This window comes from Triplophysa rosa, linkage group LG7 (assembly GCF_024868665.1).
Source record: "Triplophysa rosa linkage group LG7, Trosa_1v2, whole genome shotgun sequence".
Lineage (NCBI taxonomy): Eukaryota > Metazoa > Chordata > Actinopteri > Cypriniformes > Nemacheilidae > Triplophysa > Triplophysa rosa.
The window spans coordinates 12,553,446-12,572,262 of NC_079896.1; the positions used below are offsets into that span (position 1 = coordinate 12,553,446).

General features: G+C 37.4%; 1 protein-coding gene across 3 annotated transcripts in view; it reads left to right on the plus strand.

The window, feature by feature from the left end:
- Window positions 1-18,817, plus strand: part of oca2 (oculocutaneous albinism II) — a 131,228-nt gene that overhangs the window by 80,696 nt on the left and 31,715 nt on the right. For 2 of the 3 annotated variants that reach the window (XM_057338256.1, XM_057338257.1), the window contains exons 19-22: window positions 1,134-1,261; window positions 2,958-3,017; window positions 4,360-4,464; window positions 17,892-17,985. In XM_057338256.1, the coding sequence (XP_057194239.1) occupies window positions 1,134-1,261; window positions 2,958-3,017; window positions 4,360-4,464; window positions 17,892-17,985 (387 nt within the window). Of the gene's footprint in view, window positions 1-1,133; window positions 1,262-2,957; window positions 3,018-4,359; window positions 4,465-8,429; window positions 8,904-17,891; window positions 17,986-18,817 lie in introns of those variants that run through there. The other variant, XM_057338258.1, reaches the window with a different exon arrangement.

The following is an 18,817-nucleotide window of genomic DNA, read 5'->3' on the forward strand; positions in this document are numbered from 1 at the left end:
TTTAGATAAAAAGGAGAGAAGAACATTCAAGAACATTCATAGGACAAACTAAATAAATGCAAAAACAACAACAAAAAATTAATTTTCCCTCATTCTACTTTGTTTGGGTAAATGACGATAAACAGGATACTTACACAGATTGCGGATATTATTTCTGGCAGTCATCGAGGTTCTCTTTTAACCTGCATGTTGGCTAAGTGGTTTCTCCAGCCCAAGAGCACGTAGAGAAAATATTCTACTAACTGCGCTTAAGTACAAACTCTGATCCGACTGCTGGTAAATGTTCTGTCTCTTAGCCCGTAAACATTCATTAACTGTGCTAATGGCTTCCGCAGGTTTGTTCTAACATCTGCAGCCAGTCATTCTTTTCCTCGTCATACACGTCAGTAACATGTAATACATAGCGCCGGAATAAAGCCTGCTTTTCTGTGACTATTATAGTAATGGCTACAGCCTGGCATGTGACGCATTAGTTGTATATGGCCTTGACGTCTAAATGGCATACTCATTATGATAAACCTTTACCACTGCAGGTGATGGAGCAGTATAATACTAGCCTAGGTCCTACCATATTGTCTGCTGCACTACATTTTGTTCCTGACATTACACACGTTTTTAACCCCAGAGGATTATGGAAAATTGTAAAAATTGATAAAACGTCACTGTCGGTTTACATATAACGCACAACGAAAAACCTCTTGTATGGTGTTCTGCATGATGACACACACACAGAGGTGAAAGTTATTCAAAATACAAAGTCATTAGTCCATTGCTGTGTGCCTGACTATACCTGGTGGTGTCAGTGTAGCGATGTAGAGTGTTCATGAGAGTTTCTAATTGAATGCCGCTGTACGGTCTTCTGCTGTCTGAGATATTGTGTGAGTGGAATGGCAGATTTAGACCCACGGTGGCGGGCTGATGTGAGTGTGTTGTGCGTGTGTGGTCATGGGAAGGCGAGACAGATAAAGACGTAACAAATGATTGATGCGTTGCATTAACCGGCGGCCGGCTGTTTTCCACAATTCCATTTACTTAAAACCTTTGCACATGACAACAGGAAATAAAATTGTGTTTACTTGGACGGTGCTTTGCCTTCTACTCACAGCTTGTTCTGTTTTGTATTTTCCCCTCAGGTTGGATTGCTATATTGGGAGCTCTGTGGTTACTGGTACTGGCTGATATCCAGGACTTTGATATTATACTTCACAGAGTGGAATGGGCTACGTTGTTGTTCTTCGCTGCTCTGTTTGTGCTTATGGAGGTTTGTGAGGAGCAGTGTTCATGAAATCCACACACATACATATTTTAAAATATTCTGTCAAATGATACATTACAATGATATCTGGTCATTGTTTACCAAGTTGGAAAGACAATATTGTTAGAGTTCAGCTTGAGGTTAGTGATACATCATTCTTAAGGAAACAGTTTACCCAAAATGAAATTCTGTCTTCATTTGCTCACCCTCGAGTTGTTAGAAATCTGTATAAATTTCTTTGTTCTGATGAACACAGAGAAATATATTTGGAAGAATGCTTGTAACCAAACAGTTCTTGGCCACCATTGACTACCATGGTAGAAAATTTGCTTTTTAAATTTATTTGATCTGAAGATATTTTGAAGAATATAGGAAAGCAAACAGTTCTGGGGCACTTTTGACTACAATTGTAACTTTTCCTACTATGGTAATCAATGGTGGCCAAGAACTGTTTGGTTGCAAGCATTCGTCCAAATATCTTTCTTTATGTTCAACCCAAAAAATAAATTTATACAGATTTGGAACAACTCAAGGGTGAGTAAATGATGACCATTTTTATTTTTGGCCAAACTGTCCCTTTAACAACCTACTATTTCTCTTTAGCTTAAAGGGTAGGTTATATTTAGGGATTTAATTATTTAGGGAATGGAACTTAATTGGATAGGATTGTTATTCCAGGACTGACAAAGATATTAATTTTGGTACTTTTCAAGTATCTTTCGAAATGTTCATAATATCACATTGATTTTTATGATACTGTAAGTCACAGAACATCACAGAATTCTTACTTGTGCTGCTTTTTTCTCACCAAACAGCCAAACAAATCCCCCCAGGTCCTGGAGGGAAGATGTTATTATGTTATTAGGGAACTGGCTTTTATTAGTTAATGGATATTACAAGAGACTAACAGGACTAAAAGTAAAATTGAGGACACAGGAAAACCTAGAAAACGATTAGCAATTAAAATATATTCCCAGGAAACATATTTTGTTTGAAACATTTTGATCAGATAAAAATCGAAGAAACCCCGGGAGTGTTTCTCGCTGAATTGCTAGTTTTGTCATGTTAGAAGTGTGTAGCATCCACGGACGTGACAAAAATGGCAACATCCATTTTAAAGCAGTGAAATTAAATTCACCCCTATATAATTTCAGGAACAGGAATTATATAATATCATTTTAAAAACATGAAAAGCCAATATCTGGGAAAAAAAGAGCGAATATCTGAAGCCTGAAAAATAACAATTGTGCATTGTCATAAAAGATAAAATATGTTATCTTGTATTGTTGTGTTTGTGTTCATTTTTCGCATAAAAAACTTAAGGCATTGAAAAATAAATAGAGAGCGAGAGAGATTGGGAGTGTAAGTAATGGAAAAGTAAACGAGTCAGCACTAGAACCGCTGGGTTTGCTGTTTGTGTTTGTTTAATTCTTTGTTTTGTTAGGAGGACAGTATTCACAGGGAAGCCCAAAGCATGAGCTCAGTGGGGAGTTTAATGCTGGTCCAAGATAAACTGTTTGCCCTCTGCATAGTCAACATTCACAAACAAACACATACCAATGTGCACAGCAAGCGCTGGGACAAAAATAGATGAATTTAGATATTCCACTTTAAATGTTTAAAAGATGGAAAATCTGAGATGTCAGAATAATATCTCTTACTTTGGTTTCTGTGGCATCATTTTGTGTTTGGTGTTTTTAAGGCCATAGCCCAGCTGCAGCTTATCGACTACATTGGCGAGCAGACGGCAGTGTTGATAAAAGTGAGTATTTCCTCCAGAAACATTCTGTACAGTCTTTAGCTCTAATCGGATGGGACTAGTTTTCCCTCAGGATAGGGAATGTGGTCAGAACAAAAATGTTTTTCTCACATGAAATTGCTAAAATAGCACAGCCAATACCTACTGTTCTTTAATTCATTCAGGGCTCTTTGTCCAGAATGTCTGTGATTGTACTCTATTACGTTTTTACCTATGATTTTCCTCTTTAATTTTGAAATTTGGTAACTAAAACTACTGTGGACTTCTTGTTTCTCTGCCTGCTGCCAATTTAATTATAGATGTATTCCTTTTTGCCAACTTTCTGGGTAAATGTGCAGTTGTTGGTTCATATGGCTGGCTTCTTAACCAACGAAAAAAGATAATTCATTCAATGAGGACAGATAGTTCAAGAACATTCATATCTAACCAATAAAAAAGTATTGAATTTGTGGTAGAATTTGGACATCCAGGGTTTTGGAAGGACAACGACAATGTGTAGGTCATGTTTTTTTCATGGGCTTTATGATGCATGTCTACATTTATTAGGTGTCCAAACTAATTAATCAGTACATTAAATTACAGACATCCAATGTAAGTAATTTTTACTCAGACATCATTTAGAAAACTAATCCAGTCCATATAGTGTTTTGTTTGGGTTTAATGTTGTACCATAGCTTTTATTTGATCATAAATGTAAAATAATTCTGAATGCAAGCATTTCAAAACATAAAAGGTACAGTACACTGTAAACCAGCCAAGTGCACCTCATTAAAAAGCATAACTGGCTGAAATTGTTGTTCTTCTAGATTAAAGTGAAGCTATATGAGCCATTGTAGAGATTACCAACTCCGCCTGGCTGGCGATCACACTTTGATAGACCCGTCAGCTTGCGTTTGGTGTGTGGGCATTTTACAATCACAGTAATTGCTCATGACAGGTGCTGCTGCGGAGCTCTGATGCATTCAATCGAACCGCCGTCACCGGTACCTAGAACCCCAAATCTGAACAGATAGATGAATAACCAAAGCAAGAACTACAAAACACTAGAAAATGACAATGTTTTGATAAACATCTTTTGGACTCACTTATAATAAACTACAGTGTATTTAGTGAAAAACAGGCATGTTGTTGGGAAGCGTGTTTTTTGTTTGTGAAAGCAACAGACTGTGAAATAATGAATTCAGCGTGACTGTCTTGAACACATTGTCTCTTAAGTCTCCTTCCTCTGTGTTGGCATCTACAGGCCTTTGTAATCCTGACAGAGAGATCGAGGAGGGCTATGTGTGCGTTCAGTAGGGAAGCAGTGTTTGGTTGTGACATATTTTATTGTTATCTTCTCCAACAGGCTGTGCCAGAGGATGAGCGGTTGGCCATCGCCATCATTTTGGTCATGTGGGTCTCAGCACTGGCCTCTTCTCTCATAGACAACATACCCTTTACTGCAACTATGGTGAGTGCTACACACACTCACTCCTTAGTTACACAGACATACGACTGAAATTAAAACTCTTATTAAAACCTTTTACAATATTTAGGAGATTACTTTATTTTCCATCATGCAACTTTAGGAAAAGTTTGTCACACAACTTTATTATTCTGGTATTATTCTGATATGAATGCAGCTGGTGAACAGAACATGGGGGGCTGACAAATACAACAACATTTTTTATTTAACCCCTTACACATTGGACATTGGCATATACAGTATGTAAATAATGGGATTTTGGACCTGGGTCCACTGGTTAATATCAAAATATGGGGTTAGAATTATATGAGTTTTACAGTATATAAGTAAAAAATGACAGATTAAAAGGCCAGTATGACAATTAAATAACAAATACAATTACAAAATGCCTTTTCAGACAGTTTTAGAGTATGCAATACGCTGCAGGACGCTGCTGTCACACGCCATGTCATCCACCCACATTCTGTTGACAAATAGGTCAAAATAGTGCATGTTATCATCTATAGTCACCTCAAGTGCACGAAGAACAGTAGCAAGTGATGATCCTCTATCAGAGCGGCGCGTGAATCATGTGGATCGTGAAGGGACACGTGCTGCGAGCTGATATAATGAACATGGCACCAAACAGACAGAGCCGTGCTGCCGATCACTCAATGCCAAATGAGCAGAAGGGAAGAATGCAGGGCAGATGAAGAGACAACTTCACCCCAGAAATCACTTAGCATTTCCAAAGCCTTTTCATTTCCGCTTTCTCCAGAAATGTTCCACTCATGTCTCTTGCTCTGTTTTGCCCTCTTTCCTCTCTCGCCTTGTGCTAAACTACATACATACTAGCAGTTGTGTTACCTGAATGGCTAATTGACTAGTGGATTTTGGTTTTGGTAAGAATAGACTTATACAGTATATTATAATTCTATACACAACTTATATAATAGTAATTCGTTAATAAATGTTGAGGGAAATATACTTTTACATTAGATGATGTAAATGGTCACCATGACATCGTGAGGAAGAGTAAAAACTAGATGTCAAAATGTTCATCCATCCCTACTATGTATTTCTTTCCTGTAGGTCCTCCGTCTCATTTTTAAAAGGGTTTTTCTGTCTCATTCTCTTGTTTTGTCAAGGACAATGAAATATACTCAAAGTCTCAGTGCTCATTGATTTTGCAGGCCGTCAATGTATTTATAAAGAGAAACCTCTCAGTAGTTCCCCAGCATGCCCTCTCAGAATGTGTGAATTTGGACTTAAAATGACACTCGGACAAGCACTTCAGTATTTCTGCTGTATCATCCTCTAATAGAAAAAAATATTGGCTTGTATTCAGTTATTGCTAGACTACCATGGCCGAGAAGTGCAAAACAAAACAACAAGTTGCAAAACTAAAAACAAATCTAAAAGCAAAATAAAAAATCCAAAAGCAAAATGACTAATCTGAAAACGCAATATCAAATCTAAAAACAGAATAGCAAATCATAAAACGCAACAACTCCGGAAACAAAATAACAAGTCAGAAACTACATCGACAAGTCAGAAAACAAAACGACAAGTCAGAAAACACAACGACAAATCAGTCAAACCAGAAAAGGTAGGTATTTTGTTGGAATTGGATAGCTACTGCTGATTGGACGAAACTCCTGTCAATCAAGATATCCAGCACGCTCGATGTTACTATGAGAAAGGACGTTCATATGTGATGCAGCGAATATTTATTGATTAACGTTCAAAAGCCACATTTTGCTAATAAAGTTGAAATGGGCTCATCTTGTGTTATGAGTAGATGCGTGTCTGTTTCACACTGCATGCATGAGCAGAGTCTTCGCGCGGCGTGAGCCCTGAGCAGCACGCATAGTGCAGTTTAAAGGCGACTGCCTGTGTACCATCCATGTTCGTTTTCCACTCACAAGATACATACAATACAGTATAAGCATATATCATGATATGTACCTTAATCTGTGTCTCTGTTGGTTATGGTGAGAGAGTGACTGACGGGATCGTTTGTGATCGCTTACAAATATAAACATAAGCCTATACGCGCGCATCTAACGCGTGCGGTGTACGCGATGCGGTGCTGCGCGTCTCGCCCGATATGTGAAGCCAAGCTGGAAAGCGATAACTTTGTAAAAAAATAGAACGAATATAAAGAGACTTTCAGAACAACTCAGCCACACCGCACGCGTCAGATGCACGTTTTCACAGTATTGTTATAGGCTTATGTTTATATTTATAAGCGAAAACAAACGATAGCGTCAGTCACTTTCTCACCATAACCAACAGGGACACAGATTAAAGTACATATGTGACCCTGGATCACAAAACCAGTCTTAAGTAGCACGGGAACATTTTTAGTAAAAGACAAAAATACATTGTGTGGGTCAAAATAATAGATTTTTCTTTAATGCCAAAAATCATTAGAATATTAAGAAAAGATCATGTTCAATGAAGATATTTTGTAAATTTCCTACCTTAAATATATAAAAACTTTATTTTTGTGAGTGGATAGTCTGCCACAGTGCCCCTGATTAACAACTTCAAAGGCAATTTTCTCAATATTTTGATTTTTTTGTGCTCTCAGATTCCAGAGTTTTAAACGGTTGTATCTCAGCCAGATATTGTCCTATTCTAACAACTCATATATTTATAGAAAGTTTATTTATACAGCTTTCAGATTATGTAAAAATCTCAATTTCGAAAAGTTGACCCATAAGACTGGTTTTGTTGTCCAAGGTCACATATGTTATATGCTTATATTGTATGTAAAACAAAACGATCACGGATGGTACACAGGCAGTCGCCTTTCAGCTGCACTATGCCTGCTGCTCGGGGCTCACGCCGCGCATGCATGCAGTGTGAAACAGACACGCATCTACTCCTTATGCAAGATGAGCCTGTTTCAACTTTATTAGCAAAATGTGGCGTTTAAACCTTAATCAATGAATATGCGCTGTATCACATATGCATGTCCTTTTTATAGTAACTTGATTGACAGGAGTTTCGTTCATTCACCAGTAGCTATCCCATTCCAACAAAATACCTACCTTTTCCAGTTTTTCCAGTTTGACTGATTTGTCATTGTGTTTTCTGACTTGTCGTTTTGTTTTCTGACTTGTCGATGTGGTTTCTGACTTGTTATTTTGTTTCCCGAATTGTTGTTGTGTTTTATGGTTTGCTATTTTGTTTTTAGATTTGATATTGTGTTTTCAGATTTGTCATTTTAATTTTGGGGTTTTTATTTTGCTTTTACATTGTTTTAAGTTATGCTATTTGTTGTTTTGTTTTGCACTTCCCGGCCACCGTACTAGACCCACATGGAAACCATGCCCTGCAGATTTTTAATGAATTGTCATTCATAAATGTCTAAAATTCCCCTACTCTTTGTGTGTTCGTTTATTGAAGGGGTAGTTCAACCAAAAATGAAAATTCTGTCATCATTTACTCATATTCGAGTCCAAATCTGTATAAATTTCTTTGTTCTGAGGAACACAGAGAAATATATTTTGAAGAATGTAGGAAAGCAAACAGTTCTGGGGCACTTTTGACTACCATTGTAATTTTCCTACAATTGTAGTCAATGGGGTCCAAGAATTGTTTGGTTACAAGCATTCATCTAAATATCTTTTTCTGTGAGATTCAACCTCAGATTCAACCAAACAAAGAAATTGATACAGGTTTGGAACAACTAGAGAGTAATTCATTTATGGGTGAACCATCCCTTTAACTATTTTGGATAATGCTTTCAGTGCAGTACCCTCAGCTGTGATGACCACGGTTTAGCATATTTAAATCAATTCTTACAGTTTAACATCATCTCAGAAATGTTTCTAACTGTTTTTCCGCACATATGTACTGTGGCTTGTCATCCATTCCAATTATTTGAAGTATTGATAAAAACTGTGCCATGGATAAAACTATTTTTAAATTGGCCATTGTGTGTTCTATCCGTCCTTTAGGCCCTGATGTATCATGCATGGCGGATTCAGTGTTCCGGTGTGCCTTTTCAAACAATCACTCGTGTCCACATGGAGCATTGAGCATCTGATCTGAAGATCAATACAGTGTCTAGAAACAATCTATCCTGTCGCTGGGCTTAGAGAATCTAATATCTCTGATCATATATTCAGGCACAGTCATGTCTGTCTTCCTTCATGCCATTTTTTAATATATTTGATATTAGATATTTTGTCTCCCGGGCTATTTGTTAGGTTACTTGACAGGAAACTAAATTGCAATAAATTGCAGTAATTAAGTACTTTAGATTTAACATTTTTGATCGTTCACACCTTCACAGTGATATTCACAGTGGATTTGCATCTGTGGGATAAGCACTGCACCATTCTATATGCAGTGATGTGCAAGTTACTTCCAAACTGTAATACATTACAGATTACTTGTTACTGTTATTTAAAAGTAATCCCTTACCTTACAATAATACTGTCTCAGAATTGTAATACGTTACATGACTCCTGTATTACTTTTGAGTTAATTCACTAAAATAACTACAGAAGTAGAACTTAACATTCTAAAATAAGTCTAAAATACTTTTTGCCAATCAACCTCTTTAGACTGCTGATTTCTTGAATTAACTAGGCTATACACAAATAAATACAAAAAATACTAGATTAAATGCATTTAAATTCAAAATACTATTACAAAATAATAGTATTTGTATACACTGCCCATCCATGCAGTCTTATAAGGAGGTTGATTGGCAAAAAGTCTTTCAGTTTGAAAATACAAAATACTAAGATTAAACACATTTAAATACAAAATACAATTATTTTTTTCAAAGGTATTTAAATACAAAATAGTCCCATCTCATCACTGAACTAGATTATATAGAATTCTAGCTAGTCATCATGTAAACGTTAGCTTACCTTGTCATTGCTGCTGGTCACAGGGATCTTGCTAACTAGCTTCCTGAAAGCAGCCCAATGACCCCTCAAAACCCACCCAAAAGGAATGAAAACTAGCCCAATTTTTTTCCGGTGTCAAATCAAAGTTAACAACTGCCAAAAGATGTTTCTATTGATATATTTACTTATCTGAACGGTTTCCTAGGTATTGTATATTTTTTGTTCTGATGAACTCAAAATATGTTTTGGGGGATTTAGGAAAGCAAACAATTCTGGGTCACCTTTGACTACCATTGTATTTTTTTCTGCTATGGTAGTCAATGATGCCAAAGAATTTTCAGTTGCTAACATTCTATAAATATCGGTGTTCAACCGAACAAAGAAATGTATACAGGTTTGGAACAACTAGAGGGTTAGTAATCCATAACAGAATTTTCGTTTTTGGGTGGAGTGTGCTCGAGGCCAAGCAAGGAAATGGATGAGAAACGTGTTTCTCTTCATAAGACATGCAAAAATTTGCTTAAGAAATAAGCATGGTTAAATTTATTGCATATGTATAATGTGTACAAGCACGTCAATGTTTTAGTTGTCCTAGACTGCGTATAGCTGCTCAAACATGATATTTGGCAGCCGGAAGAATCAACTGTTGTACACTCATTCTGATTTCTTTCATTGTGCAACGTGACATGCACCTTACGAAACATTGGTTAAAGCATAATTCGGATGCATTGTCTAATACCACCGCTATATTTTTCTCTTTGGTTGAGCTGAGCTCCCGCGTCCAGTGTTGCCAACTTTTGCAAGACAAATAAGCAACTGCAGCTCCAAAAACAGCCCAAAACAAGCCCAACATTATTCATGATCATCAATGTAATTTATTATCAATTATTTATTATTAATGAACGAGCCTGGGTCATTTTAAACTGACACTACCCTGTTTGAAAAACACAAACATAAATTATTTTACAAAAATTAATTGCAAATCTCTGATGTGAGCAGTATAGGCCTGGAGAGATGGAAAAGGAGAAGATATAATGACCACTCAACGTAGCTGTAACAGCCACACATTTATAATAAAGTAAAACTGAACTATATGCATTTGATGTATACTTTTTAAAATTATATTCTGCAATGATCAATACATTTATTTAATACAATAAAAATGTTTGATGTTTACCTTATAGCCTAATAAATAGGGTCATCCCTCCCTACCCCTTTGGTGCACCGTGATCAGATCTGAACGTTTCGTTCATTTTCACATTTCATTCTAATCGTGACAGATGTGACACAAACGCGCAGATCTACACTTTTAACATGTTTAATGATGTAGCCCGGTTATAAAATGCTTTTTATCTTTAAGTGAATATTTCATCTGTTTAGTATATTTACCTCCGATTACCCAAAGAGCGCCGATGATTACGTGAAGAGACGGTACACGATCCGGGATGCCTGCACGATCCGTTATGCGCATGCGCATAATGACGTAGTAAACAACGTCACGGTTTCCCTACACTATTGGTATCAAGCATGCGATGAAACACTTGACGGCCAGACGGCACAACTGGCGGCATATTTTTGTAGGCTACATTGTGTTTTTCATTTAACAGTTCATGGCGGGTCTATTTTGATGTTTTAAAATGTAGCTTACGCTATGCATTACGATGTGTTTACGTGGTTGCCAATCCAAAATAATAAAGGAGTTGTTACATGAACATACACGATTTTGGTTACATGTGGAATAAAGTCTGAGTCTTGAGAGTCTGTCACTGCAAACCTTCAGTTTCCTCCATACTCCCCTTTGCGATTCATTGCTGCATGGCATTAGGCCTACTTAACTTGCTGTGTTTCGATCTGAGGTCAGTAGTATTGTCAAAGACGGTTTTTATTAAAAGCTGCTAATATTAGTTAACTTTAAATCGACTCATTTTGTATTAGTATGGGTCTATATATAGGCTAATATATCTATCTATATAATCTAAATGAGGAATAATCCCTTCAATGGTGTTTACAGAACACAATAAGGAACATAATATGCATTTCCGCCTAGACTATCTGCACTTACATGAAGAAAGAACTACAAACAAGTCTGGGGAAACGTTTTTCAACGCATAGTGTGCACACAGAAGTGACATGAGACCAGAGGTGGACAGTAGTGAAAGTCGCGGTACAAAGGTGCTCAAGCGTGGAACAGATCGTGCAGTGTCGTCGCTAAACAGAATGATCTACTACGTCATTATGCGCATGCGCGGACGGATCATGCAGGCATCCCGGATCGTGTACCGACAGAGACCACTGTAACATTCTTGGCTTCTCTATGTTGTTTTACGTGCTTCGATCTGTTGTGTGACCTCCTGCGGCGCCGCGCAGACTAATCGGGGCGTGACATCATAGTACCGTGAGAGTGATTCGACAGTAGACGTCTCTGTATGCTTTCAAATAGCTCTCGCAGTGCTGTGATGTTATGCTCTGCCGCATGTAGTACAAAAAGCCTACCTTCGAGCAGACAGTGTTAATGGATTGAACAAAACAGCGACCATAGATGTAAAGAAACAAAGTTGCTTGTCAGGTTCAGAACAAGCAACCATATTTTTTAAAATAAGCCCCAAAACCCGCAACCCGCAACAATTTGATTTTTTAACGTGACTTGACAGAAAAAGAAGCCCAAGGTCGCGTATTCTAAGCGGACTTGGCAACTAGCCCACGTCCCTCCCTGTACTGTAGCCTGCCTGTTAGACACTCGTTCCCCACACTTTTGAGAACAAGCCGGTCCTGGAGTTGCCAGGTATTCGTCTGAGTATGAATACACATTAAGAATCTCATCAATTAACATTTATCCTATCCTTAGAATATAAATAAACATTTTGGCGGCCGCAGTACATTATGAAAGTAGCCCAAAAACACGCAACCCGCGGCTCCATAATTTTTCCCGCAACTGCATTTTCAAAATAGCCCAATTGTGCTGGGAAATCGCAACCCTGGAAACACTGGCGCTTACAGCCAACCGGGCGGGGCCAATAGCCTCGGACCTTTAGCTCAGAGACTGAAATCATGCCGCGTTACAATACAAAATAGTTCCACCAGCCAGAGGGAGATGAATGACACCACACGCGTCTATTCACGAACAGGAAATAGAACTTACTTGCGGGATTTTTGATTTGTTAAAGGAGAGGTTTCTTTCTACTTTTACACAAATGTAATATAAATCTTAGGGGTCCACAAAATGTGTCTGTGAAGTTTCATCTCAAAACACACCGCAGATCTTTTATTATACCATGCCCTAATTGCCCAGTTTTGCATGTGAGGAGAAACGGGCTGTTTTGGTGTGTGTCTCTTTAAGTGCAAATGAGCTGCTAGTCTCCGCCCCCTTTTCACAGAAAACTCAGCCAGGGCTGTGAGCCTGTGCTTCCATCGACAAAAGAAGGGTCACATAAAGTGAATGAGAAACGCTGTTTCCGTCTTTAAACACCAAACACATTGTTTTCTAAAAGCGAACAGACTCCTAACAAAGGCGTCATGTTTTCTACATGCGAAATTACACATGACAAACCGGTCGCGTGTTTACAGACCATACACACTGCTTTCTATAAGTGAAGATACTCGAGACAAACGCATCGCGTTTTCTCTAAGTGAAAGTAACGTTAAACAGGACAATCCCGTTGCGTGTTTACAAGCCATACACATTGCTTTCTTTGCGTGAACGGACAAACGTTTATGTGCTGCCAACAACAGAACACTTAACATGCTTTGCTTACTTTTGCCATGGTGAACTAATTCACATATGTCGCTTGCGAAAACAAAAATGGCGGCAGCGGTAATATTATATTAGGGGGCGGTAATATTATAATAAGAACGACTACCTATGTCAGAAAGAGAGCGAAATCTGAACGGCTCGTTTTCTCACAGGCTTGCAGAGATAGGCTCACGTAAACAAAGTTACTGGATTGTCATTTTTCACGTTTTCTGAGTTGGTAGCTGCCCCAGACACCCGATTATAGCACTTAAACATTGAAAAAGTCAGATTTTCATGAAATGTCCCCTTTAATGTCTCTTGGGCGAAAGGTTTGTTGTAACGCAAGCATTACTGAACATGTACCGAGTAAAATATTACTGAAAATTGATTAGTAATGCCTTACACTACTGCGTTACAGCAAAAAGTAATATGTTACTGTAATGCATTACTTTTGTAACGCATTACTCCCAACACTGTCTATATGATATATACACTATACAAAAGATACATTCTTTATCTTCATCATTTTTGTAAAAGAATAGCTGTAGCTGTTTATGTGCAGACAACATAATAATTGGTTTACACCTGTTAATGATCAAACAGCCCTTTTAAGAATAAACCGACTAATATATGATTACTGAGGCCATGCACGATACCTTTAAGGTTGTTTCTATGCAACATCACGTCAAGACACTCCAGATTAAAATATTCTTTTTGCGCTCCATTGGAAACCTAAAACTGTTATTTTCTTGTCAGCACAAGTGTACGATTGCTTTGACTCTTGGTGCCCTCCCATCTACGATGGCAATACCACAGCTGAACGAACCGGATGGCAAATGTAGTAGAAAATGTAATCACAGTTGTACTGTGTAATTTATTCAAGTCGATTGCCGCTCAATCCGCTGTTATGCTGGGAGACCAGCCTGTCGTGTCCAAGTGGCTGCACATTGAATTCTCCAAAGCAGAAGGCATTTTCTGCAAATATGCGTTCTTTATGCTGCGCTGGTGAGAAAACCAAATGCTGGTATGCCTTGAGAAACTTATGCATGTGTGTTTGTTGTTGTAGCCACAGGGAGGCATTCTCAGCCTCTTGTCATTATGTTCATGCTACACTGTAAAAATAAAAGGTGCCTCAAATATCCTGTTGTGTACTCAAAGAACCTTAAACCTTATTTTAAGTGCTTCAAAGCTCCTTTTCTCATAATAGGGTTATTGGTGGAACCATTTATAGTCTTTGTGGTTCTTCCAGGAACCTAGGAGATTCTTGAATAACCCCACATTCAGTTCTGAAGTTCTGGAGTCACCTTTTCACTACACTGGGACCTCAAAGTGCTTTGCGGGTTATTGAAGGAACTCAAATTCTAAAAAATGGCTCTTGTAAGATCTGTAAACTTGTAAGTGGTTCCTGGAGAATCTCTCTTGTACAAGACAGTATCTAGAGGAACCCCCCAAAATTCTGCATGAAATGGGGATTTTTAGACTGATCATTTTGATGCTTTATAAGAATAGGCCAAAGTTTGGTTTGTGGTCCCTGCTATGTGAACACACATTTTAAAATCATGCACATGATTAGAAAAGGCTAAATGTTATTTTGAAAAATTTCAGCAAGCTTTTTGATTATTTTATATTTCTTACTATTTGTATTATATAATTAATTATATTAATATATTATAAATAAACATTTTTATTCTATAAGTAGATCCTAAGTCACTGAAATCTTTTGAAAATGTAAACGTTGTTGTGCTTTCCATCCAAACAAACTGCAGCTGCTCTGTGTGTTTATTGTGCAGTCTCGCCCTCCACAGTACTGTGGCGCTGTTGGCCCAGTGTCGCAGCGTCAATGCATGTGTCATGTGGCGCTTTCGTTAGTATGTGTGTTTAACTTTTTCCAGCTCTGCGCAGACCGATCACCTTATGACAAAAAGCATACGGACTTAGAATAACATCTCTAAAGCATACAGAGCAGTCAGTTCACAAATAGCTCTCACTGTGCTTTGATGTCATACGCCGTTCCGTCTGCGATCAAACATCTGACTGGCACGCACGAGGTGTACGAGTTTTCACCGGTGTCCTCTCGCGCCACAGGCGGGAATTCAAAATAACGGATGGCAACAACCTCTCGACTGTCCCATTGGAGGTAAGTAAAGTAAAAATATATAAATAACTGAAATATATTAACTATATACTATTTATACAAATGTGTACTCTGACACGTCTAATTGTATGGCCGTTTTTGGCTGTTTAAACCGTTTACTTATTTTATACAGTGTAGACAGCGCTTGTTTTAGCCGAGATGCTAACGAATATAAGTTAATGATGAAGCTTGTGGGGCTAACGTTAAATTGGTGTTAAATGACAAACAATGACTTTTAGCCACTTTTAGCTATTATGTTCACTTTTAGTGAATGTATAGCTCTTTTTTTTCTTGTTGTTTGTGTTGAATGGTTTCCCCACCCATGTTACATAAATTGCCTGTAATTAAATATTTTTATCATATTCAGTTCTGTTTTTATCCTTTTTCCTCAGAATTTTCAGTATTTTCCAGTTGAGTAGACAAAAAAAGTAAGTATTATATTTATTATGATATTTTTATTGTTATGTTATTTGTTATATTTGCACATGTAAAAACACTCACTGACTAGGGTTGTCACGGTACCATAAACATGTCTTACGATACTATACCAGCTGAAGTATCTCGATACCAAGTAGTATCACGATGCTGTGCCATATAATTCAAATCTATACACAAAAACACAGATTTAGATTGAACATTTTGTATTTACTATAGTAAACTGTATTATACTTTGCACTAGAATATGTTGTTGTATTAACTGTAGTAATTTGATAAATTGTAGCAAATACATTTACATTTAGTCATTTGTAAATACTGTAGTATACTTAAATATTTACTATGATAAGACTCAAAAACACTAGTATCTATGAGTTTTAGTAGTTTACTGTAGTAAATACTAAAGTACACTAGATCATTTTTCACGTAGGAACTAATTCAAATGTTGGACAAATTTAATTGATACAGCAGTCTTTATAAAGGGAAATATTAGGCTTACTTTAAATGCAGAACTAAAACGGCCAGTAGGTGGCGTCAATTTTCCACTGAGTTAGTGAATCATTTAACCAACTCGTTCAAATCGCCAATTTGAATCATCAACTCGCCCGAGACATTTAAAACACACATTCATTTAGGAGATAAACACCGCAAAAAGGCAGATGTAAGTGTTCAAATAAATATTAATGCGCATATGCAACATTAACTACGGTACTACGATACTACCGGTATTTTGAAGCTTTAGCATCGCGATGCTACCGTAGCACCGGAACACCGTGCAACCCTATCACTGACAATGAAAAAATCGGAATAAAGTGGATTGTTGATATAAATAGCCTACTGTACTCCTTAACCATAGACCAAAGCAGTGACTAACAGGCATTGTAATATTTTGTTTATTGTTACATTTGTAAACCAATTTGTGATGTGCTAAATGATTAAATGTAATGTTTTGAGACGTTATCTTAATCCCTCTTTTTTGTATCCATGTCTTATTCCCAGGGACACCCAAGGCCAACAGAACCAGCTCCAGCCCGCCCTGATGCTCATCCTTGCACTGCCTAGGACACCTAAGGCCAACAGCCACAGCTCCTGTTCTCTTTTTGCCATAAATACATATCTACTTTAGCAATACAAAATTGTGAAATGCACTATAGAAATTATTTTGACTTTGGATCCTCACACCACCTGGTAATAGCAGGAAACCCATTTGGAGAGAACAGCATTGTTTTTTTCTTGCTCGCAAGGATTTGCTTTTTGACAAATTACAACTTTACCATGGGTGTAGGCCTTGCTATGAGAGACTACTTTTTTGCTGGACTTTTTTACAATTTTACATTTGTACAAAGTACCTGAAATATTTCTGTATTTATATTTAAAGTTAAGGCAAATTATTTGGTTAGTTTTGTTAAGATGTTGTTTTCATTTATAACAATATCACCAACACAGTATTAATTATACATAGAATTGTAATGTACAATATTTACTATTTTCTGAATATTTATTCAATGTAAATTGTTGTTGTTTATCAATAAACTGTTTGCTTTGTATTTGCTTTTAGTAGTATTTCTGCTTATTAAAATATTGTGAATAGCAATAAACTGTGAAATGGTGCCTTGAAGCACCCAAGATGGTTGCAGACCATTTTAATAAAAGGGATCCCCAAGAAGCCTTGAGGGTTCCTCAGAGAACCACCCTTCATAAAGCGGTGCCTTGAGTTTCCCCTGAGGGTTCCGCCGGTGTGGCAATGTGAAGAACCCCAAATGGTTCCTCAAAGAACCTTTCATTTTCACAGTGTAGGTACTGGGATGTGTCTCTTTCCTCCCAGGTTTCTTGCCTGGGCTTTAAGTGATGATGTTTGGAGCGTATCATTTGATTTGCTGTTTATTCAGGTAATGTGTCTATAAAAAAGAAAGAATGAATGCAAAAGAAAATGTAATGTAACCCGCTATTGATTTTCGTGTCCCTGCTGCAAAAGAATATGACTCAATCTGCTAATAGGTTGGACGGCTGTCAGAATTATTGAACGTAACACTTTTCATGACCCCGGCATCCACAGTGTTTGAATCTTGACATATGGAGAATTACAATCGCCATTGCTCATTTTACTTTGATCACACAATCAATGTAAAGCGCCGTTGATATGTCAATCATCTTTATACTGACACCTTGCAGTGTGGATGCGGCGATATACACTTTCTTAAAGAAAACAGATTGAATGCAAAAAATAGATAAAGGAACAGTCTGTAATCTTTTTTGACAGATTCCAGTGCTTATAAACCTCAGTCAAGATGCAGATGTCAACCTGCCCATTAAACCGCTAATTTTTGCATTAGCTATGGGAGCTTGTCTTGGAGGTAGGTAAAATTTTCAACATTTCTATTTACATTTTATATTACTCAATTTAGAGTCTGTGTGCTTTAAAACAAACATGCTTTTTGGGAAATGGTTTTCTGACACGCTAAATATGTGCTAGATTGGTCTTTAATGTCTGACACATGAATGCAGTGTGAGCACGCTTTCTTTGAATGCATGTCAGATGTCAGGTTAAAAGTTATGACATGCCACAGTGGCACACATCTAGTGTTCCTACAGTTCAGTTGTAGAGCATTGTGTTAGCAATGCGAAGGTCATTGGTTCAATGTCAGGAAACACATTCAGTAAATTGGGGAAAAAAATAGACTGAATGCACTTCGCATGAAAGCATCTGCAAAATGCATAAATGTGTTAAAACAACGGACTAAGTAGAACAAGAATTGGGAAAGCACTGTGATCTTGTTTACAGTAGCAGCTGAGTATCATTTTATTAATAAATGAAGATGAATAAATATCTCCATTCTGCACTTTTTAACCATGTGTCACATACTGTATGCCTTGTTCCTCTGTGAAAGAACAGCATATCCGAATAGATCCCTCTCCTGTACATTTAGAAATGATGTGTGCTTACAAGGCCATGTGTATATGCTCCATTGTCTGTTTGGCTCTAAAGACACAGAGAGAGATGTTGCAGTCCTGTGGCTTAATCACAAGAGATGTATTAGCTCTAGTATCGATTTTTGGAATGCTAAGGCGACTTCTGGTTTTATTGTCACGGTGACACTTTTATAGATATGAGCGTTTCATATCAGATGACTGAGATAAAGGTAATTGGAAATGACAAATTGATGGCCATTATGATTTGTTAAATGA